The 25,939-nt window shown below is 36.4% G+C and overlaps 1 protein-coding gene across 2 annotated transcripts; it reads right to left on the bottom strand.

Moving 5' to 3' along the window:
- Positions 1-42: 42 nt before the first annotated feature.
- Positions 43-24,716, bottom strand: LOC145674348 (uncharacterized). Of its 2 annotated transcripts, XM_081744285.1 has the most exons (5): positions 24,254-24,716; positions 18,183-18,285; positions 14,613-14,712; positions 8,785-8,919; positions 43-386 (listed from the first exon to the last, which is right to left on the bottom strand). In XM_081744285.1, the coding sequence occupies exons 2-5, from the start codon at positions 18,269-18,271 to the stop codon at positions 231-233; spliced, it is 480 nt and encodes a 159-aa protein (XP_081600411.1). In that variant the 5' UTR covers positions 18,272-18,285; positions 24,254-24,716; the 3' UTR covers positions 43-230. The 2 variants fall into 2 exon arrangements, with proteins under 2 accessions (XP_081600411.1, XP_081600412.1); XM_081744286.1 differs by lacking the exon at positions 18,183-18,285.
- Between the last annotated feature and the right edge of the window lie 1,223 nt (positions 24,717-25,939).

Below are 25,939 nucleotides of genomic sequence, written 5' to 3'. Positions count from 1 at the left end.
TGGACCTTTCAAGTTCATTTTTTCACGTTTTCGGCACCCTATAATTACGAAACTATGCACTTCCGAAAATATTGTGACAAACTTTTGTAACACCCTGTATAAATGTCCCAGATTTCAATTTAAATTATTCTATTTTACTATGTGAAATCGTATGTGTTCGTTATAGGTGAATTTTGAATAACGCATGTCGCTAAAAATATTCCTTTTTCTCTATTTAAAATCTCCTTTGATCAAAACACTCGTACCTTCTTCAACGTTTTTTTCTGTATTCTACTGCCTAGGACTTTTCTCCTTCTGATGGTCCGCTTAACCAAATTTTGCGGAAACCGCCCTGCACCTATATTCTCCTTATCGCTGTCTGCTTCTGTCGTATTTGGTGATAACGGCTGAAATTGAAACAAAACTTCTAATAGTAACAGCTATTTTAACATAAAACTTAAATACTTATAGATATTACAAATTGATCAATGTTATTTTCTATGGTAGAGGGAGCATAACGGACATAAAATGTTTCCTACTACCGAAATTTTCTTATTGTAATAAGACAGCAAGTTTAAGGGCAGCATAACACTAGACAACACACATTTGGTAGAAGTTCGGGGAACGGCTCATTCTGATTGTATTCCCTTTCCTGACATCTGGAAAGCGTGTACAAATTTTCTGGTACCCACAATTTTTCTTCTAACTTTTCGCAGTTTTGCGGACTGCTATTTTTCCTTCATCCCTGCCCCATTCCTAATTGTCAGAAGGCTATGATTGATACATTGTTGGAAAGGTGATGGAATAGAGATTTCAACAGCGTAATATTTGTGTCAATTATCCTCTATTGGAAGGAGGACAGAAAGAAGAAACTGAAAAGAATGTTTAAAAATTGATAAATTGTCAGAAGGTGGCAACATTGCACAAACACGCTATACATCCATGCCTATCGTACTTAGAAATTAGAAAGGTTGGCATTATACAATGTAAAAACAAATGTAATATTCAATATTGTAGAACACCTCGTATAATAAAAAAAAAAAACTTATCTCTTATTCGTAAGCTATAGAAGTTACATTAATATACTGTTCTTCAACTTAAATAAATATTTTTATTGTTATTTTGTTTGTTTTAATCAACCACTAAGTGATTAGTGCCATACTAAAGAGTTCGACTAACATGTGTTCCCTGCAGTAGTCAGGCCTTTACTATAGCGCTAATCATACGTGAAAACGACTCTGCATAAAGCCCTACATACACTGTGAGCATAAAGTCCTGTCCTGATTATAAAAATTTATTACGGAATAACCGTCGGACAGAATAATGTAAATTTTGGTCCGTTACATAGGTTAGTATTACAAGTTTTTTTAAAGACCAATAGATGGCACCAGTGCTACCCAAGAGTGACGCAGTGCGTTATTTGGCGCGCGCGGGTTAGTTGGCGAAATGGCATCGAAGCAGGAGAAAGCACAATGCGTGCTGTGGTGTTACGAAAGCAAATCGCCCTTCAACGTAAGTGGTCTTAAAAAAAACTTGTAATACTAACCTGTGTAACTGACCAGTATTTACATTATTATGTCAAACGGTTCTTCTGTAATAATTTTTTGTAATCAGGGCAAGACTTTATGCTCACCTTGTATTTAAGATGGGGAAAATCAACTCGTATTATATTTCAGGCCGTGATTCCTTTCTTGTAGCTCCCTAACTTAAAAACTATAGAACCTAAGTCATCTTTCAAGAAATTGCAAATAAATTAATGTAAGTTCTATTTAAATATTCATGACTCCGAACAATGCAGTATATACACACAACACATTTTAGTCGCTAGAGGAGAAAGTTTTCCACCGGTTATTCAAGTTACTCTTCTAAAATTCGTTTTATACATCTCGCTAGATTTAAAAAAGCTAATATTTAGATAGAACTTACAGTTGTTGTTTTAAAATTCCTTGACCCAGTTCAACTATTTGGTCTAGGAATTAATTCGTGCGGGTGGACAAGAGATGGCGCAACGAACGGAGCGTCCCACAGTTCCGTGTATCCACACATGTGTTGCAAACCCCTGTCATCGCGTATCGTTCGTAGTATAGGGCAGTGGATTAAAGCGTCAACAACACCAGTTTGTAGTTAAGTGAACATGGCGCAATTTGTGCCTGATGAAGTGTTTTTGCGGGGTGTCCTGCTGCATTACTTTAACATGCAGAAAAGTGCGACTGAAAGTCATCGTATTTTGGTGGAAGTGTATGGTGACCATGCTCTAGCTGAGCGAACGTGTCAGAAGTGGTTTGCACGGTTTAGAAGTGGTGATTTCGGCTTGGCAGACCAAGAGGGAGCTGGACAGCCAAAAAAATTTCAAGACGAAGAATTGACAGCATTGCTCGAGCAGGATTCGTGTCAAACGCAGGAACAACTTGCAGCAGCATTAGGTGTTGATCAAACAACAGTCTCCAAACGCTTGAAAGCCATGGGAATGATTCAAAAGATGTCACATTGGGTTCCACATGAATTGAAAGACAGAGACGTTGAAAGACGAAAAACCATTTGCGAATTGCTGCTTCAACGACAGAGCAGAAAGGGGTTTCTGCATCGAATTATTACGGGTGATGAGAAGTGGATCCATTACGAGAACCCTAAACGAAAAAAGGCCTGGGTGAAACCAGGTGAACCAGGTCCATCACAACCAAAACGAGATATTCACTGTGCAAAGGTTATGCTGTGCATATGGTGGGATATGAAAGGTGTGGTGTACTATGAGCTGCTGCAACCGGGTGAAACTATGAATGGAGAACGTTATCGACGACAATTAATGCGTTTGAAGCAAGCTCTGGCCAGAACACGACCAGAATGGGAGAACAGACATGATAAACTTATTGTTCAACATGATATCGCTCGCCCACATGTCGCAAAACCGGTCAAAACCTATTTAGAAAATGTCGGATGGGAAGTTTTACCCCACCCGCCGTATTCACCAGACGTTGCTCCTTCGGACTACTACTTGTTCGATTGCATGAACAACGATTTGATTGGACAGCTGTTTACTTCTTCAGAAGATATCGAAACATGGGTCTCTGACTGGATCGCTTCCAAGGATGAGGACTTCTTTCGCCACGGAATCCGTACATTGCCTGACAGATGGGCGAAAGTGGTGGCTAGCGATGGACAATATTTTTCTTAAGGTATTTATGTATTTTGTGTTTGTACTACAGCTTCAATGTGTGCGTACCAACCGCACGAATTAATTCCTAGACCAAATATTTTGCACAGATTTCAAGCTAGGAGTTTCAAAAATTAATTTCGTTGATTCGAGGTTAGTCTCTCTTAAAGCAACGACGCTCTATGAGATGCGGACCCACAGCTTAACGTCAGATCCGAATCACACGAACTCCAACTGAGAGTCGATCCCGGTCCTTCCGTGTCTAAGACACGTATGCTAACCATAGAGCACAAAGGAGCTCGTTAAAAATTAACTGTTTACATTTTGTGTACCCTATTACTCTGAAAGGAGCGTTTTCCTGACCTATGTTTTTTTAGTACTTTCTGCTTTATTAGGTGAAAAGAATTACCTCCTGACATTTGGCGGTTTCGTGTTTTCGAAGTATTTTCTACCCTCTCTCTTTGTACAATCAGCAACAAAAGTTCTTTCTGTTTGTAAAATTTATTTTGGGAATAACTGTGGTACGGTTGCAACGCACAGAAAATTACATCCTTTTTAATTTACTGAAAAGTGTACTCAAATTGTCCTTCCATTATGGAGTTATTTACGAAACTAATTTCATCAACGGAAACAACTTCTGTCGCTGACTGTACAAATAACAGCAACAAAATAATTTTGAACCAGGTATGGTAAACAAATTACTTATCGCGAAATAGTAAGAACACAATCACAAAACAAACAAAAAAAAAAAAAAAAAAAGGAAGAAAACTAAACACTCCTCTGATAAAAGCATCACAAGACAAGTAAGAGTAGACAAAGGAGATGGAAAATAAACCAGCTGAGAATGCTAGAAGAGCATTGCTAGAACGAACTTAAAAAGAATTATTTTCTCGAAATTTATATGAAACTAAATATTAAATTTATTTGATTACATTCAATAAATCAATAACTAATGACGCAATAATTATTGAGAGCTCCTTCGTGGCTAAGCGGTTAGCATTTGCGCCTTCGGCGTGGGAGTTCCGGGTTCGATTTCCGGCGGGAGCTCATGTGGTTCGGATTCCATGTTAATTAGTAGGTACACGTCTTATATAGCCTCGCTGCTGAACGGGGAAGTTGAACTCAAAATCAACTCAACTCAATAATTAATGAGTCAATATTGGTATTCATCAACACCAGTATCATTTCTCTATGACTTACGGTTCCCTAGATATGGCTCCTTAAATCTTCCGAAATTGGAAATTTTTTGGCCAATACCTCGGGAACGGTACGAGTGACGCAATAAATTTCATCACTTCTTTGAGATAGTTTTTGATATTCTATCGAATGGAGGGCTCAAAATTGAGAAACTCGCAAATAACAAACACACACACAGACATGAAGAATTCAGTAACACGCCCTTTAAGTTCGTTGAAAATAGAGCAGTAACTGAGAAACGTCTGTGTGGCGTAATTTTGGCGTTCAAAGATACGAGACGTTACACAGTACTGTTAGATTGAATGTGAAAAGATTATAGGAAGATAAAAAAACATGGAGTATTGGTAAATAAGAACATGGAGAACAGGAAATGGATAATAAACGAAAGAAAAATGTTGTACAATTATATCTAATATTTTTAGAAATAGAAATGAATAAAACAAACATAAATAAATAAATAAAATAACAATGTATGAAATAACTAACAAATAATAATAAAATTATAATAAATACAATACATAATAAAAATTGTAATAAAATAATACAAAATAAAAGATAATAATCATGAGAGTAACAGTGAAAATAGAATTTGTGTATGAGAAACAGAGCAATTGTAGTGGGATGTAAAAATAAGAATTAAAATGTGAAATAAATAACAAATAATCAGTAACAGAATACATAATAAAAATTGCAATAAAATTATATAAAATGAAAGACAAAAATGATGATAATGAAAATTTCTATAATGTATCAAAACGGAATAGTTGTAGTGGAGAACAGAAGAAACATTGGTCTTCTGTAATCATGTTCTGTAACACTAGTACTAAACAAGAAACAAGATTTTTAAAAAAATATATTAATAAATCCAGTAAAATTACGAAGAATAATTGTCAGAATATGGGGGGCATCCTTCTGAAAGCTAATGGGCACTATGAATGGTTGCATCTATTTAAGTCAGTTCCGGCGGGAGCTTATGTGGTTTTGGATCGGACGTTAAGCTGTACGTCCACGTCTCATATAGTCTCGCTGCTGAAAGGGACGCTAGACTGAAATTCAAAATGTGTGACCTGTTAACCAAATTGCATCTATATATGTTAGGGTGGTCCTTATTTTTTTTTATTTGCATTTTTTTTTAAATTCTCACTCTCTAAAATGTTTCCTTATCCGATCAAAGTAACCCATAACAAATAGTAGCTCAATTGAACCCAATTACAATATATAATATCAGACATCCATTCTCACTCTATATATATATATATATGTATTAGCGTTGATTACCTGCTTCGCTGGGTTGAAATAAAATCTTTAAATGTACAACTCCTTTATATATCTCCGCCTCCCCGAATTTCCAGGGCTGAATTTGGATTTAAACGGCATCGAAAGTGCCACTACTCATCCCAGCGACCCCGAATATCAGTCATTTTCGATCATTTTTAAAGATCTTTCCTACCCCTTCCCTAAGTTGCACCGTCAAAGTGAAATGACAAAAACCATCCCAGGCCCGAACTCTATTACTGTGACAAATCTGATCGAGATCAGTCTCGTGGTTCAAGAGTTATTAAGTTTTATTTATTTTTATATATCTTCCCGTCCTACCGCTCCCCTACGTTGTATTGTCAAAGTGAAAGGATAAAAACACTCCCAGGCATGAACCTCATCTATGCTGAAAATTTGAGCTTTCCGGATACCGTGTACTTCCGTTCCGTATTAAGGAAATGAATATGTTCTCTTTACGAAGACGGAATGTTAACAGATAGAAACTTAAAAACAACGGAAACATGGTTGATAATTGTCACATGATGGCACTATTTACTAATGAATTGAGCACGATCCATACTTTCTTAATTAGAAGTGAAAACGCAAAACGAAACTACATTCAAGAGAGCTCTAGCAGCAAAACGATTAAAATGAAAGGCGATTTGCAGCAAAAGAAAATCGCAGTAAAAATCAAAAACAAATTAAATATTAGTGACTATACACTTCTAATCCTGTCAAGATTCAAATAAATGTGCTACTATGTAAAATGCCGTTAATTTGAAAGAGCAGCTATCTAAATTACGTCTACAATGCAGTTTAAAGGTCATTAGTACAACACACAGTTTTGGTTTGTTTGAGTTATTCCAAGATTATGCCTGGGAGTCTAAGGGAGAGTAGACCTACTGATTGTAGTGGAATCCGAACCACTTTTATCGTTCAACTGTACCCCCACCGGGAACAAAACCCGGGACTACATAACACGCAATTTAAACTACAATTGAAGTGAATCTTTACCTTTACCTTTGAATCGTTCTCCTGGTCCTGACAATATCAGTTCAATCTTCTTACGTAATACTACTGAATCTCTGGCCAACCCTTTATCACGATTTTTAAATAGATGCTTTAGTGAAGGTGTTTTTCCTAGATCGTGGAAACAGGCTAATATTGTACCTATTTTGAAATCTGGCAGCGCGAACAATGTTTCATCATACAGACCCATTTCTCTCTTGCCCATCCTTTCTGTGGTGTGCGAGAAAATAATCAAAGATAGATTGCATAAATTTGTTTCACCCTACTTAGATCCTGCTCAACATGGCTTTCTTCCTGGCAGTTCTACTATCACAAATTTATCTTTATTACTTTCGGAAGCAGTTAAACCTCTGTCCAATAATACACAACTTGATGTAATCTATCTAGACCTAACTAAAGCTTTTGATCGCATTGACACTAAGCTTCTTCTTCATAAACTAGCACATAGATTTAATATTCACGGCAACTTCTTCTCATTGTTACGAGACTATCTCACCGAACGTGAACAACGTGTTGTTCTCTCTGGATCTGCTTCGAATTTTGTTCCTGTTCTCTCTGGTGTTCCGCAGGGTAGTATTCTAGGCCCACTTCTTTTCCTTCTCTTCATAGATGATCTCCCGTCTTATCTTGAGTTATCTGACACCAAAATTCTTCTCTTTGCTGACGACTGCAAATTATTTCGGGAAATTAGGACAGCTCAAGATGTGATTGAACTGCAAAAAACCTCTCAGATCTTCTGGACTGGTGTAGCATGTGGAATCTAAAAGTAAATCCCTTAAAATCTTCTACCATTACATTTTCATTAAAGAAAAACAAAATCCCTTCTACCCACTTCATGGGAGATGATCCTATTGCCAAGGTCTCATCTCAGAAGGATCTCAGGGTTGTGTTCGACGAAAGACTTCTGTTTGCTGATCACATTGCTGCCATGACCAAGAGTGCTATGCGATTATTAGGTCTCCTGTACAGGTTTACAGAGATTAGGGATATTACAGCCTTAAGTATATTCTATAAAACGTTCATTTCAACCAAAATAGAGTACTGTTCCCCCATTTGGAGTATGGCTAGCGTATCAACTCTCTCTCGCATTGACTCAGTTCTAAATTTCTTTCTTGCCATTGTCAGGAAAAGAATACCTTCTGTACGCTGTTTAAGTAAACCTGAAGTGTTGACTGTTCTTGGCATCCGTACACCTTCATCTCGTCGCATGCTATTTGATATGATGTTTCTTCATAGAATTCTAAATGGGAAACTTAGAACTGAAGAACTAATCTCTAAATTTAATATTCGGGTACCTGCAAGAAGAAATAGAAATAGTGAACTACTTCATTGCAACACGCCTCGATTATCAATTATTCAGCGTTCTTTGTTCTATAGACTGGCCTCTGAATTTAACTCCATTGCTTCTGACGTGGATATTTTTAAACCTGAGAATGTTTTCCGACAGGAAATTATTGCTACACTTATGGAACCTTAGTTTTATTTCAATTTGTTATTGCTACACTTATGGACCTTTATATAGCTTTTTGTTTATACTTGTTATTGTTAATTTTATATTCTATGTTATATAGTTTCAGTGTAAAATGGCTGCCTTGCTGTATCTGGAACTTTGGCAAATAAATAAATAAATAAAAATGAAACGAAAATTTTAAGTTTTACGTGCCACGTTTATGCGAGCTAGGCTAAAGAAGACGGTGATGAAACATGAAAGAAAGTGGGGGAAACGGGAGAACCCCGAGAAAAACTTGCACACGGGGATTGTCCACCACAAAGCTCACTTGGCGCGAGCTGGGATCGAACCAAGGATCTCATACAACAGAAGTTAACGCTCTACCACTGAGCCACCGCCAACTAATATTTTAAAAAAGAGATCTGAATTCATTAGTGAGAAAATCCATAAGCATTAGAATTTATAATTAAAGAGAATCTAAACTTAAGTTATCCTTTAAAATAGACTTAGCAGAAGTTTTAAACATTAGCTGTTAAGAATATATGTTTGTTAGTTGAATTGGTGTGTAACGTCCTTAATGAGACGTAGATCTGCAGCTTAACGTGGAATCCAAAACACAAGAGCTCCCGAGTGCCCTGCGCCGTAAATATGTATTTGATATTAATGAAACTTATTCTTTATTAGTTTCTGACATAACTATTCCTGCCATAATCTTTCTTACCTCGTCTTCTGAGGATATCTTATGAGACAAGAATGGCTCCACCAAATAAACCCTGTCGGGACCCCAGCAGACTCTCTTCTTTGGTGGTTTACCACAATCATCATCATCTTTGCGAATGCAGCTCTTCAAAGTCCTCTAAATGAAAATAATATAAAGTCAGTTTGTTCCTAAAAATTATATCCACTCATCTTCTATTCATACAAAGAGTGAAAAAGTGATTGACTGGACGTGGACTTGAACCCGGGTTCTCCAGCATACAACTACGCCACCCATTCCACTTCCCAAAACAGCCATATATTCTTTCTCACTCCTGAAGACGATGATCTCCACTCAAACTTCATGGCTTGTACCACAGCCTAACTGCTGCGCCTGGACGATCAAGTATCCATATATTGAGAACACCTTTTGACGTTGTAATTTCATATATTAATATGTAGTCAGAGATGAGAGCACCGACTACAGTAGTGAGAGGGTGGCTGGCTGTTCTGGGAAGCGGACTCGGTGGGGTAGTGTTTAATGCATCGGCACAGTATGCCGAAGATCCTGGGTTCGAGTTCCGGTTCAGTCAATCACTTTTTCACTCTTTGAGAGTTATTGAATTCACACCTACAGAGGATTTGATGTGTAAAAATAACTTTCATTAACATATTATATACCAACTGCTTAACAGCGTCTGATTAATTAGTATCTAAAAGTACTTTTAAAAAAATATTTTGAGCAATAGTGGATCCCAGTGGCGTACACACAATTTTCCAAAGGGGGTTAAAACTTCATGTTCACATTGCTCCAGATTTTTGTGTAATATCTTCATATGGTAAGTGTTAACTTTTCTTACTACGCTGATCAAGAGGTGTTAGAACCTCAACCCCCTTACATATGCAACTCGTGGTTCCTGAGTACCAAAAGACAGTAGACACATAGCCCCAAAGTAGAGATGTAAAAAAGCCGTTTTTTTTTTTTTTGAATCGATTGATTCTTCACATAAAAAGCCGTCTTTTTTGGAAAAAAAACGAGAATTTTTGGAAATTTTGGCTTTTTTCGTTTTCATGATTTTTCTATCTAAATAGCTTTCTTATAGTACACTCCACAGTTAAATATGATTTCATGACCTAAATGTCATATTTCGCTTTGGAATTCACCATCAAGATAGATGGAGCACATGTTTTGTGAATGAAAGCAAACACAAAGTACGTAGTATTTAGGGCAATTTTAGAGGCTATTTAACTTTATTTTAACTTCTGAGTTATCGACATCTTCCTTCTTCTTTGGATCATTTCAATAGGTCATCCGTGTTTCATTTCTAAGAGGTTAGTACTCTAGCTTCTAGCGCAAAAGTTAAACTTATGATTTTCAATATATTCGTCAGTGCGTACGTTTTTCAATATATTCTCCAAAGCGTACTTCCATATTTCTATATACTGTAACTGTGCAATTATTTAGCAATAATTTTCAGGATACAACTTTGAAAAAAAATAAAATAAAATAAAATGAAATAAAGAAAGAAATAATCAGTAGCGAATTTTAAAAAGTACTTTGGAAGGGGTTTCTCTGATTAACGTTTGTTTTTTTTTCTAAAAATCTCTAATTTTTTATTTAGGAGGAGTTTGAAGTTTATGGGTACAGGCATAACTAATATTTCGTTTCGTTTATATATTTAGCAATAATCTTCCTGACACAACCATGAAGACCATTTTATACTGATAATAAGAGGCGGATTTAGAAAAGTATTTTGACAGGGGTTTTTCTTAATAATGTTTTGTTTTTTCTAATAATTTCTAACTTTTATTTGAGGAGAGCTTAAGGTTTGAGTACAGGTATAAGTAATATTTAGTTTGTTTTACACATTCCGTAATTTCAGGGAACAGGCTCCAGTCCGAAAGACATCCTAACACTCTTTGCAAATCCGTTACTGCTGATAATTAGTAATAACAACGATTTAAAAACAATAAGAAAGGAAGTCGGCCAACTCATAGTACACGCACTATTTCTAGTTCACAGATGGAATTAAGAAGAACTTTTGTCAGAAAAGTCGAATGTGGAATTGAATCCTAGACTTCCCGATAGAAGCGCAAAAGCTACTTACTCACTAATGTTTGTTGTGCTGAACTTAAATGTATTCTGTAAATTTTTCTTTCTTTTTTTTTGGGGGGGGGGGGGGGCGGGGGGGGAAGAGTTCCGTAATGATGTGTTGAATTCCTCTTGTTAAGAATTCAGAAACGTAGAGGACTGGGTAAATCGTGATAGTGGTTATACAGGGCGTTCAGAAAGTAAGTATGCAGTTGACATGGATCACAATGATGTCACATAAGACGTTGGTCTTCAATCAAACCGGACCCGTGAACAAATACAAATACCTGGTCAAATATGTTAAACAATGGAAAAATGTTGTATTACTAATTGACAATCATATCAGTCATCATTTAGCACACCACAACATGGCACTGCATAGTTACTTTCTGAACACCCGATATAAAACTTAACTGTAAAATTTCAAGAATCTACAGAATCACCCAAAACAAACCCTAGGTGTGTAACGTTCAAGCGGGCAAGTTTCTAGAACACAGGTCCCCCTCGAGGTCCACCACCCAGAGGCCTAGTTAGGTGAATTAGTGAATTACGACAAAGTAAACTATTTCAAACTATTAATTCACCAAAATACCACTTGCATAAAAGGATTTCTTCCAATAATCTATATTATAAAATAACAGTGGGGACAGAGCCCCCCACACCCCCAAACGTACATTATTTTAGAATAAATCCTGCAAGGCAAGTGGAATTTTGGCTAATTAACAATTTTGAACTATTTCTTTTGTCATAACTCACCCAACTTCCCTAAAAAACAGGAACACCAATAACATCAGACGTTGCAAACAATATACCCATTGCAAACAGATGGATTTTAAACAACACCACACTGTATGCTACAAAAAATGTAAACCCAAATACACATACAAAAACAAAAGAATCAGAAATAAAACCCTATAAAATGCACACATAACACACGAGGTGTGAAGCAATATGTTGCAAAATATAAATACTTCGACAGACTCACACAATACGATTACATACGACGTCTATCGCCAGAGGCGCCAATGAACAATTCAACATCTACTCCGAATACGAAAACGAAACTCAATGGAATTTCGAATAAAATAAAAAGCAAACTAAAATAAAGTTATGCGTGCAACTAAAATCAAAGAAACAACAAAAAATCTTCATTTATCTAAAATTATAATTAATTAAAACATTATTATTACTTTATGTATAAAGCAATAGACCTACATATTACTAGTGTGGTTAAGTAAACCAACATGGTAGTGTACTGTTCAAAGGATGAAGTTGTGTTCTTAGTGTAGATAACAATACATTCCAACGATAAAAAAAAAAAATAAAAAAAAAATCCAAAAACTGGAAGAAAAGAACAAGAAGCAAAAAGGAACCAAAACAAAGTAAAATATATTTTATTATCTTTATAAAGGGGGACCTGTATTCTAGAACCTTCCTCTTTAAGCGTATCATATAAATGTAAGTATTTCTCTTATGTTTTATTTTATTTTGTTTCAAAAAGAGAGTGTGGAATACTTTGAAGTAAAAATACTACATGCAATTTTGCTAGTTATTTATGTATTTTTTTTAAAAAAGTACTTACTTTTGTGTATAAGAGGTTAAAAAATTCTTATTATGTACATTGGTTGATCCTTTGGAATTTATAATGGACCTATGTTAAGAATTAAAATTGTTCGAAATATCTTTTCGAAATTCATGGTTTATTTTCGAAGTTTTATATTATTATCTGCATCAATCACTAATTAAATGAGATTTTGTGTTATAGAGAAGCGAAATAAAGTCTGCTTTATCAATTTAAAGCAGAATTTTGAAAAAAGCTCAGAATTTCCCAAGCAAAAAAGCGAGACAGAAAAAACCGTTTTTCTTTTGTTTTTTTTCCAGCTCCTGCATCTCTACCTCAAAGCAGAACGTTTTTCTACTTTCTGCGACGACTCCCGAAAAATTATGACAAAATTTTCATGCGCATGAAAACAGAAAATTTCTTACATTTTTGTATATATTTCTTTCTCTTATAGGCTTTTTATTTCTGGAGAAGTACACAGGGAGCTTATAGGACTGTGTAATAACTGAATAAGTAACCAATCAATAAATTTCCACATATATTTTGCACCTCTCAAGTTTATCGGTATATTTTCATGACTATCAAACGTTGAATTGTTCTGAATCGTGCTTTACTTACGGGGGGCGGGGGGAATCTGCAGTCGTTATTTTTATTTACAGAGTAGACGATTTTTCTGAAACAGTAAGTTTCGTCTAGAGATCTTTCTGCGACGCACCGTCGTATATTTTTCTGTTTTGGGGACACACAATACAAACTAAAATTTTATCGTTTCATCCTAATGTGGGAAATCTTACCAATAATCCTTTACAGTAATTTTATGAAAACCTAACTAGTTCGATTTCTCGTACACTCATGATATTTAATAATTCTAAAACACTGACACGGTAATATTTTTACGATGCATTGCAATTCAAGCACGCATTCGATTTCCATCGTTTGTAAAGCAAATGAGTGATTCACTCCATCATTTATTTTCACCGCAAAGACGTGAACCTACAACCTAACGTAGGATCTGAAACAAATGTACTCTTATGAGGAACTAAACCCTTTTATTTCATGTCGAAGACGCGTTTGTTAACTAATCCTATAACCCCGAAGAGAGACCCCAAATGTGTATGAAATTCCGTAACTCTGGTGGGGTACGAACTTATTAAATGCTCCATAAATGCTTCTCTGTCCAGAGTTATTTATCCCCTTCAAGTGCTTGGACGAATTCCCCTAATTTACCAGGGGATCTGGTAACATTCTTTCTCCACTATTGCCACCGGAAACGAATAAATTCAACGATATGAAATGCGAAGCAATGAGTGAAAACATTTCCGGAAGTTAAGCTGGAATAGTATCAGCTTTATGACGGCTTCACGATTTGAAACAACTTCAGTTTAAGAAATTGTGAAAAGTGTGAACATTTTCCGAGCTATAGTGTAAGAGAAGAAAACGTTAAGATTTAAAATAATTTTACTATACAGATTGCAGTATATAAGATTAGAAGTGTAAGGAGGGATTTAGGTTTAGGATTTAGATTTCTGGGCTTTCGGCATTTAAGGCCATGTTAGCCCTTCACGCCTGAGGGATGACGTTTCTCGGCGATCACACTATCAGAGGAAAGAGAAGGAAGGATGCAGCCTGGGACTTGTATGTTAGGTATCATCAAGGCATTTACCTGGTGGGAATGAGGAAAACTCCGGAAAACCTCATTCAGGATGGCTGACCTGAAAAAGATTTTTACACGTCCTCGACCGAGTGCCCCCACCGGGAATCGAAAGTATAAGGGAGGATAAGAAAATAAATAAAAATAAAGTATCAGTAAGATATATGGGGAAATACACATTAACTGAAGTGCGATCTTTCAACGTTGCATCATTACAAAATTATAATTTTTAGTTATGTACTTTTTCTGAGGTTTTATAACGTTATGGATGTAATATATTATCAGGATTAATCTACAATCAATATCAAGATTACCACATCTAAAACGGGATGACATTTTACGAAATGAAAATTACAACACGGCATTGTTTTTATACAATTTCTGATAGTGAAAAATTAACATAAAATTTAAAGAAAATTGAAATATTTTCATATGGTAGACTATGGACAAGTAAAGTCGCACCATGCAGACTATTCATTTACGTGACAAAAAGTTAAAAAAAAAAAATAAAAAAAATAAAAAAAAAAATAATATAAAATAAAAACTTACTCGGCGGCATTCATCATCATGACGATTGAAAGCCACATCTCTTAAGGGTAACCGGTCCGGGATCCGATCAACTTCAGATACGGAAGTATGCTCAGGGATACTAAAAGAAACAATAAAATAGTTCTTGTAACACTTATCTATATAGTATATTCTATATCCAGCAGGATCACGAGTCAATCTATTCTACCCATGCAAGGTAGTTCGATCACATACAAAGGAGTTGCTATGTATCGAAAGAGAAACAAATGACAAAGAGTGTCTGCACAACACAGAAATATTTCTTTAATAATGAATTTATTTTGTAATGTTAAGTTTACAAATTATACTTCCTTAATGAAATCACATTTTTTTCTTAATTTAGTTTTTAGCTGAAAATGTGTTACATGAAACTTGTAAGTGGAAAACATAATTTAATAAAATCATGTTCTACAAAAGGTAATTATGGAAAGGAAGCTTTCAAACGACTGAGATATACGTTAGTAAATGAGAAGGTACATGATAAATCTAAATATTATGTAGCAGGTACACTTGTACCACAAAACCTTTATAAGGCGATGCAAGAAAATCACATAGTTCATACTACTACTATTATTAATATTAATAATAATAGCTTTCCCCGTTTGTCCAGCCTTCGACGCACTGGGTCGGAGGGGGAGGGTTTTGAAACTCAAACGCATTATGAAATTCGAAAATGTAGTTTTACATCTCATATAGCCTCTGTGCTACGAAGGGAAACTAATCTCTAATAACGAACGAAAATAAGCTAAGTCAAAACATGCATAGGTTAGGCAAAAAGAAGTGCAACATTGTTCTCACATCAGAGGGCTTTCTCAGAACTACAAGAGTTACGAAGCGGAGGCGTTAAAATGTGGCAAGTAGTATTAACTGTGTGTCGCAAAATAGAGAAGGAAAGTGGAATCACTATAACAATATGTTTCGGAAAGAGGAACAGCGTTCGTATATCAGGATTGAAGTGACACGTGGGTCAAGTGCACTACAATGTTTTCAGGGACTTCGCGACGACCCTCTCGCCAAAATGAAAGAACTCTTTCGCAGGAAGCACTGGTACCTGCGGAACATCGATGACATGCTGATTGTGTACGAGGCCTTCCACACGTGTGACAGAAGGTGGTAAAGATAGAAGGCGATTACATTGAAGGAATGTTCTATGCATACGGCCACGTATGAATTATAACAGTGTTGCCATTACTTTTTGTCTAGTTCTTGTACATTGGTCACAACGGTGGACAGGTCATTATTATAAACTACTACAACTTAGAAAAGTTCATTTAAGTGAACTATTAAACCTCACCTCATTAACGAGAAGTACTGTGTTTGAATCTGACCTCTATTTTTCAAGCTTCTGCCTCAGTTTCACAAGGAATGAGAAAAATGAAATATTTCAGTTTAAAGTCCCACGTTTATTCCTTTTAGGCTAAGGGAGACGACGATTAAGGCAAGTGAATGATGGAAAAAATGGTGGAATGAGAATGTGGAAGGAAAAGTGAGTACTCCGAGAAAACAAACGGACACAATGATGTCCACTACAAACTTACTTGGTCGGGAAACGAACCAATGACCTTACGCACCAGAGGAAAGCGCTCTACTCACAAGGAATGAGATCGCATCTGTAATATCAAGACTTGACCTGACTTCTTATACCTAGGTAAAAATATATTTTGATTTAAAATTTACAAATTTCTGGAGGTTTGTAAGGAAAAGAAAAAATATGGAAAATGCATCAGATCTATCGACTGATTGAGTTGGATTTTAATTTCATTTTCAGCGGCGAGGCTATATGAGACGGGACCTACTTCGAATATCGTCGATTCGCGTTCAAAAACCGCTTCGTGCAAAATTCAAAACTTTATACAGGGGAGATTAAAAAAATGAATGCGTTGTTTGTTTGTTAAGTAGCAAGCAAACAAAAAAAAAAAAAAAGTGTAGCATAAGTTACTTCTTATGGGAAAATCTTTACGGGTGAGTTTACTTTCGGGTATCAGTTCTCTATCGGTGAAATTTTCCTAACACTCAGAAATTTGTTCGTATTTCACACACACACACACACAAAAAGTTTTTTCTTTTTTAATTAACAACTACAGCACAATACGATTTAGTTTAAGGAATTTGGGTTATAAAGCTTAGCGTAGAGGCCCGTGCCTTTTATTTCTTGTCTAATTTTGAAAAAAAAAAGAAAAAAAAAAAGAAACTAAAATGCATACTGCACACTGTTTTGTATATTGCAACAGTTTTTTTTTCTGCTGAATGATATGATGTACAAAAATAATTTATTTATTAATTTTTACTTTACATCCATATGAAGACTGAAACAAGAATATATAAGGCGTTCCAGGCAGTAAGAGTAAACTCAATAAAAGCATATTGAGAATAGCTTCCTGCCACCTAACAGTTTGGTATTTACTGCTCGAACACCTGGAATGTTGAGTTGAGTTTAACATCCCTTTCAGCAGCGAGGTTATATGAGACGGGACCTACTGATTAACGTGGAATCCTAACCACATGAGCACCCGGCGGGAATCGAAAAAAAAAATGAAATGAAATATTTGAGTCTTACGTCCCACGATTATGCCGGTTAGGCTAAAGGAGACGGTGATTATGAGAAATGAATGAAATGGTGGAATGAAGAAAGTGGGAGGAAACGGGAGAACCCCGGGAAAACCCACGAGCACGGTGTTTGTCCACCACAAAGTCCACGCGGCGCGAGCTGGGATCGAACTAGGGACCCCAAGCACCGAAGGTGAACGCTCTACCACTGAGCCACCGCGGTCCCCCTGGCGGGAATCGAACACGGGTGCTCCCACGCCAAAAGTGCGTACGCTAACAGCTTAGCCACGAAGAGGCTGTAGCACCTAAAATGTATTATAATTTCCGAGCATTCAGATTGCACACAGCTTTTCTGGAATTCGGCTTTACTACAAGAAATGCCTCGTGTTACATGGATTTAAAACGCAATGCGACGAATATATGGAAGCACGTTTTAAATACCTGTAATTCTTTTGATTTTGATACTTGCCTCTGAACCCAATCAGTAAATAATACATAAAAAATGAAATGAAATATTTGAGTTTTACGTCCCACGATTATGCCGGTTAGGCTAAAGGAGACGGTGATGATGAGTAATAAATGAAATGGTGGAATGAAGAAAGTGGGAGGAAACGGGAGAACCCCGAGAAAACCCACGCACACGGTGTTTCTCCACCACAAGGTTCACTTGGCGGGGGCTGGGATCAAACCCGGGACCCCAAGCACCAGAGGTGAACGCTCTACCACTGAGCCACCGCGGCCCCAATAATACATTATAGTATATTTACGCTCAGCTATTAAGTTTTCCAGAAGAAAAGCACTGGGTATATAGACTTTTAGTGATTAGTTCGGTAAAGCATTAACTAGTAAACTACTGGGTGTTTTTAGTGAAATTTTTCCTTCTAACTTCTTCCTACTTTTTATTTGGGTTAGTTTTATCTATGTTCAATGAAGGATGTCTGTTATAAAATTAAGATCCTAAAACTCATCAAATCATTACCCGTACGAACCGCATATGCTACTCACCTCTGAGAGTCTGGAGGAGTACCCTCAGATCCCACACCTTGGATTACATGCACAAGTAACTCGCAAAATCGAGTCCATTCATCAGCCATATCTTTCTCTTTCTCTGCAAACATACGAAAGATAGATTTCAAAATATGCTAATAACAATATGTACTGTACAATGCATATTTACCTAAAATATCTTTTTTTTTTTTTTTTTTTTTTAATATGCTATTCAGATATACAAAATTACTATTAAAATGGAATCTTTCAGTTTAACGTTCTAAGCCTAATAATGGCCTAGATCTCCTTGGGGAATTATTTAAAGCAAGAAAAGTGATAGGAAAAGGCATTTATTCCGCTAAGCCCCGCCAGCTAATGAACAAAGTAATGGATCTAAAATTACGAATTGCCGGTTTCAGCTGATACGTTAGGTTACGTTTCGTTCACGGCACTATTTTATTTTAGGGGGCACGATTACATTAATGAAATATCGTTTTCTCTTAGCACGAAATGCACTCTTACAGCTTTAAAAAATGTTTCATAAGATACGTGTTGCATTACTAGGGTTAAGTTCCGTTAAGCTCTATCATGGTAACTAAAAATTTGCAAAATTCACCGAGAACAACTGGTGACTGTAAGGATATAGTGTGATAGAATAAGGAAAAGGTAGAAATTAGCGTTTATTTTTGAATATTGGTTATAGCGAAGATGGATCTACTTTGCTATGAAGGAAGTTACTGTGCAAGTTTGCCCTACTGTGGAGGAAATATATTAAGAAAATGGCGAATATCTCTGCGAATTGTGATTTAACTGTATTTAGTTTCGTGCAGTTAAATGCCAACCACGAGAAATGTATCCTGCAATTATGCCAAAGACAAGAATTAACGAATGTAAGGACGCCAAGTCGAAAGTGCAGGAAATATGTCAAGATAAGGAAAAATAACCTCTTCAAATGTAATGCACCAGTCAATGGTGTAAAATGTTATTGGGAAAAAGGAAACAAAGAGAAAGTTTTTCGAGCGTGCTAGATTGCCTGTAGAAAAGATGTTGTATTTTAGTCCATAAGGAAAACATGAAGAACTGAAGTACTATGTGAAGGGAGTGTATCAAGTGATCATAGAAGTGTCGCAATGCTCTGCCACACACTTGCCATGTGCTCTTACGCCCTGAAATGTTTCCGCATTATCCATGTTTATGCGTGTAGCCACCTTCGCTGAGGTGCCTGCTCCTTAAGGACGCACCCCTCCCCGCTACTCGGGCCTTTCGACGTGTTCCTCACTGTCTCGGTTAAATAGTATTCGTACTTATTAGTGCTCACCTAGCACAAGTTGGTTAGTGTTCTATACTCAGCACTCCTAAAATCAATCTGCATACAGTAATGAAACATTTGCGTTAAGAACTTTCCAAGGCAGTACACATTTCGTGCTAAAACAATATATTCTATGAATGTAAGCGTCTCCCCTTAAAATACAAGGGGCGCGGTGGCTCAGTGGTAGAGCGTTCACCTCCGGTGCTTGGGGTCTCTGTTTCGATCCCTGCTCGCGCCGTGTGGACTTTGTGGTGGACAAACACCGTGCTCGTGGGTTTTCCCGGGGTTCTCCCGTTTCCTCCCACTTTCTTCATTCCACCATTTTCACTCATTTCTCATTATCACCGTCTCCTTTAGCCTAACCGGCATAAACGTGGGACGTTAAACTTAAAGATTTCATTTCATTTTTTTCCCTTAAAATACGATAGTGCTGTACATGAAACGTAACCTAATCTATGAACCAAAACTGGCAATGCCTTTGGCAAGCGAATTTGTAAATTCCGATTGGTTATTCAGTGCATCAGCTAGTGGGGATTAACGGAATAAACGCCCATTACTGGATGGATTGACTTTAGGAGGGCTGAATATAAAACACGAACCCATTTGGGGTCTGTGGTCACTAAAAAGCACGAATGGTATCTAACTGAAACAGGCTAGAAGCGGAGAAGGGGATCGAGCGATAGCGAGAAAGTAGGCGAGTAGCTTAGAGCTGGCCAATCGGCGACGGTGGGTATACGCATAAATGAGGACAGCGGAAAACCAGTTTACAACGCATAAAAACACGATTTGCGTGTGGCACAGCTTTGAGACACTTCTATGATGATTTTGTACATTGTCTTCACACAGTAATTCATTTCATGCCTGTCTTATGATGTACTGCGTTGTAAAGAACACACTTCCCATTACGTATTTCTACCTGATTATAACTGTAATCTACTTTCATTACTTGTACAGTACTACTGAGAAACCAAGGATCATATTTATTCCATGGATTTGACAGATGTATGTCCCCATAAAATCGAATAGCACCCAATATTTTGTCCCACTCGGTTCATATGCTCCTTTTAGTCTCCTTCAACATATCTATTTTACCTTTATTAACTGCAGGATCCTAGTCTTAGGTTAGTCAATACAAGAGAACGTTTGAAACATAAGTTACACGCCTTACATTTATGTCAGTTGCTTTAACTAATTACATAGGCAATACACTTTCCGTCTGATGTGAATTGGTAAACCTGTTCTTGATCATTACCACCCATTTCATGGCTCAGAAAAAAAAAATACAGAAGGTATTTTGAAAAATTTAGGGCAAAATCTATTCATCCACAGCTGAAGAGTCGCGTTTAAAGCAGTTATTTATGCAAACGTCATATATTCAATCGCCAAACCGAGATAGCATAAAGAAGGATACAAAGCATTGTGAAGAATATACCTACGCGTATTGTGTAGAATTATACCCATTCAGTAATTGAGAATAATGCCTGAATATATGCCTTTGGCGCTCTAACAGTCAGTGCTTCTTTTCTGCCTTCTACCACTATCGCTTACTACGGCTCCCACACTTCTCACTATTTCCCCGTCCAATTGTACGCACTGAAGATGAATACTGGACAAGGGAATAACATTATAAAAGGTATTAAAATATAATTTCCGGCGCTGAAGTACAAATACTGATGCTTCCGAAGGCTCAGGGATAGGAGCCAATCGCAGACAATGTATAAGTACAAATCTACTCAGTACACATACGGGCCTAACCTTCGCAATGCCGGTGCAAAGTTTCAATACAGATCTATACGTACATTCACTTCTTGGGGGTGGAATTGCATTTCTCAGTGCATATTCACCTTAGGAGGGCTCACGCATTATGGGTATAAATAATGCAATTGTACGTATAACATAAAAACTGAAGTGGAAAAACACTAACGAGAATGCTGTCTGAAGCCATTCAGGGCAGGGGCCTGCGCAGTAGTGCGTCTGTAAAAAGCCGGTGCATCATGGACGGTAGGCATACAGATGATTTATGATAGTAGAAAAGTCACTTATGCTAGGTTAGGTAGACATTGCAGCGACACCTCAATGATTCCGCTTTATTACTTCACACATTGGATTCATTTATACACACCATTCTAAATATATTACTTATGGAGGAGTGAATACATCAATTACGCTATTGTTTGTCCTGTATTCATCCGGAAGTACGCATCTCGTAATTTAGATCACATATTTCTACACTTTAGTATCAACATTAAGAATTTAAATTCGTCCTGTGAAGTTTGAAAGAATATGGATTCCCACTCCAATCCAACGGACAGTAGCGCCGTAATGGATCATATATTTTAACGTTTTTTCAGTTCCTGACACACGACAAGCTACCAAACATGCTTAAAAACAAGAGGAAGAATCACTAAATTACATTAAATTATCCAGCAGACTGACATATCTGTCAATTTATTCTAAAAATTATAAAAATATCAACATAATATTACCTTGACAACCTATCCGAAAACAGATCCAGGAAGCAATGTTGCCAGATCGAAAAATAGGAAGTCATTCTTTAGATTGGTCTCAATATTCCCCTAAAGCTTATTAGGACTCCCTAATTCTTAAAATTGTATTCCATTTTCAAATCTGCTTAGAAATGGAATACCTAACGTAATATACCTCAGAATAACAACAGAGAATAATAACATGGTATAAATTAAAGCAAAAAGAGCAATGGCTTGTGTAAGTATTTTGTTATTATCTAATGTAGATGATGTGTAGCAGCTAACTGGAATTGGATATAGTAAAAGGCGTACTGATTTAGAATATGAGGGTCTCTTGATCATACATTTCCCTGCAGTTTATCAATCTAGGCCACCATACACTGAGTAAATAACTATTCTTTCTTTCTGGACATAATTATAGAGCTTATTCTATTTAATAATTTGATGCAGATTAAGAATATTTCATCAAACTATGGTGGAAATTAGTGTGTTTCCCAGTCGTTTTGTTATGCTAATTCACTTTAGCCTTGCAAGTTAACTTTTTAAAGTTGCATACTTAAAACATTACACTTGTAAACATAAAATACTGGTTTCCAATATCGTGAGACATTTCTCTAGCAGTGCAATTTAATATCCTGCAGAATCTTATTTCATGTGCACTCGATCATTTTAATCCTAAAATTACCATTTTCGTGACGGTCTATTATTAATCAGTACCGACAATTTTTAGTTCTTATTCCACCGTTTTGGGAAGTCGCATAGTAAAAAAAAAAAAAAGTTTTATCGCTTGAATAAAGGTTATTAAATGTATTAACTGTTGTGCATAAGGATTTGTGTATTAAGGAAGTTATTTTAGTTTCAAGCGAACTATTTTAGTTTTAGTTTTGGCAGATGTATAGAAGGCGGGTGCCATCATACATGACAACTTGTTTTTTCTTTACAGAACTTGCCTTATGGCGGCTTTACAGACTCTTTTGGTGTGAATGCACGATATTATTTAATTACTCACACGGGCGGAAGACAGTGTAAAGGGATTCGGAAAGAATTCAGCGCTATATGGTGTGTCAGTGTCAGTTATGTATATTAGGTGGTGGATTAGCTATAATGGATGCCTATATGTAGGGGTGGCGAAGGGGCTCGGTCCCCCTACAACCACCTTCAACTCCACCTGAAACTTCCAGTTGTCTAGTGGTATGTATGTAATGTGCAGACACGTTAGTCCTCCTCCTGTCTTTGAGTTCTGGCTACGGACTTGGTGCATTTAGAGGGCTCCCGCCATGGAACAATTCCGAAGCAGATATAGCCAGTACGTAACCGAGGATCTAGGGGTCAGGCTAGCTATCCTCAAAGTGGCTAATGCTTACTAACCTTAATGAGGCTTTCGCCAAGGCCAAGTGAGCCCAAGAATCGGTCTTGTCAAGTTGGAAATACCTTATTCACTCGTGAGGCTTGAATTATTATTATCACTTCAGTCAGTCATATCTTCTTCTTAAATAACCTTTACAGATCAGCCTGCTTGTATGTGCGAAATATTTACTGTCTGTATGAAATGTCCTATAGTTCGCAATTGTAATATATCTGCCGGGTTATCCACTATATGTATATATATATATAACATGTATGCGGAATTGTCAATGTGTCTGGCGAAGGGTAGGAAAATCGTAAACGAGCCAAAGAAACGAGTAGAAGACGTACTTTATAAAGCATAAGCATACTTTATAAGTCGATTTTTCAAATAAAAACAATAAATAATAAACATGTTACCCAGGGTAGACCATTTTACTACAGAGACATATCAAATGTCCTTTCATTATAGTCATAAACGTTTCACAGTTAGTTTGAAACTTTTAAATGCCACTAATTTTGACATATTCTATAAAATTCTCACATAAGGCCCGTAGATGCAACAGTTAAGACAAAGGGAGCGAGAAAATTGGAAGGGTGAAGTTGAGCTGACATCACTTGAGTGCTTACTTTGGAAAAATAAAATTATCTAAACAATTGGGGGGGGGGGATGTTGCAGGAGACTGAGCCCACGCTGGCCACCCCCTAGTTAGGGCTGTTGATTATAAGCATTTTTTTTCTACTAGAGATTGGATATTTTGAATGCTTGGCAACACCGCAATAAATACCAGAATTTGTAAGCGAGTTCCCTCTCGCGAGCACCAAAGTAATTGAAATTCTATTGCTCTTCTGAGATAACAAAGAGTGATCGTGAATTACTCACAGGGAATTCGTGAGCTCATATAAAATAAAAAATTCTTAAAGTAAAAAAAAATAACATTATTACTTACTTTTGTTTGAAATTTCCTCTACTCTTTGTCATGAGAAATAAGTTTTTTAGGTGTACAAGTAATACATTATGCTTGCCCATATTCCTGTTTTCTTTCTCCTTCTCTTATAATTACCATGTTTTGCTAACAAGCAAAACATAATACAGTCAGTGTCAATTACTGGAAAACTGGAACTGGATTTTGCTGTCTTGACTTGCATTTTGCAGTCAATCTAATAGTAGTTTCGTTGTTAACACGACGTACACAGAACTGAGTACGCGAAGGAATATATATATGCAGAACTATCTTCCAAATTATCAATTACTGATTAATTTCAAAGATACATATTATAAGTTCTAAACGTATATATTGTACAAGTAATATATCCGAAACTAAATATCCATTTTTATGTCTGAAATAACACACTACACTCCAAATAAACAAATCACTTTTTGTTTCTAATCTGCTCGACGCTTATTTTTATCCATAGGTGGCAGGCCAATTTGTTGCTTAGCTGTAAATCGCTCCGTCGTTCTAAACTGACTCAGCAAACGCGAATAACCAGTAGAAATATGTCGAATACTAGTGGATAATTTGTAGCTATTTGTTATTTATGAGTTTCATTACGTGACGTTAACTACAGCCATATATTATAATACTCTTAGTGTTAAATATGACTAACTGTTATTTAACATAGTAGCTTAATGTTATTGGCAAATTGCCCGTGCAACATATCTTTTTAATTTTTCGCTACTGTAATTTATCTCTAACGTTTATTTATTTATTTAAATTAATGTTTGAGTACAATACTGTATAAGTGCAATGAATTAAGTCTCGTTGAACTACAATTAAAAGTGTCATTCTTTCGCAGTCACAGAAAGTGCTTGAAAACATTGCGGACCGTTACTATTAATTGATTTCATGACACCATATTTCCCAAGTGTTGAGAAATTGTATAATAATAATAATAATAATAATAATAATAATAATAATAATAATAATAATAATAATCATCATCATCATCATCATCATCATCATAAATCGAGAATTGATATTGCTTGTCTTAGTCTTGATCAGTGCTGATTTCAGAAGGTGAAAATAACCTTCAGCAAGAACGTTGTGAATCCACATGCAGTAGAACTTCGTAACTCCTGTGGTATTTCCTCTGGTCGTCCCCATGAAATCATCAATCATCCTAACAGTGATGAGATATATTAAACACAAGCTGTGAAATTGTGGAAGATGGTAAGAAGTATTCCCCCCACTTAACATTTCTGGAAGTAGTTTTCTCCCACTAATGCGGGTGAATAAAAATAATCATCATTATTTCATCATAATTATTATGCCATAATTGGCAGGTCACTTGCCGCAACTGAGAAGCTTCATGCTCCACTGTCTGCCGCTAACCTTTTCGTCTTCAGGTACGATTTTTATGTTTTCATATCGTCCATTAATTGTAGTCTCCTTCACTCTCTCCTTCGCTTTCGTGCCACCATACCTTCTAGCACAACCGTCATGATATAGTTTCTTCTTAGCCAATGTTCAACCAGTTTCTATTCTTCTTGTTAACAATATCTAAAATTGTTCTTTTCTCCACCATTTATAGCACTTTCTAATTCGTTTTCCGCTCGAGTTCGCCAATTCTTTCCTTTTTTATTTACACCTACAATTCGAAAGCTTCCAGTCGTTTTTCATTTTTGGGTAATG

This window comes from Thermobia domestica, chromosome 17 (genome assembly GCF_964235325.1).
Source record: "Thermobia domestica chromosome 17, izTheDome1.hap1.1, whole genome shotgun sequence".
Lineage (NCBI taxonomy): Eukaryota > Metazoa > Arthropoda > Insecta > Zygentoma > Lepismatidae > Thermobia > Thermobia domestica.
This window is presented reverse-complemented; position numbering and strand designations above follow the sequence as displayed.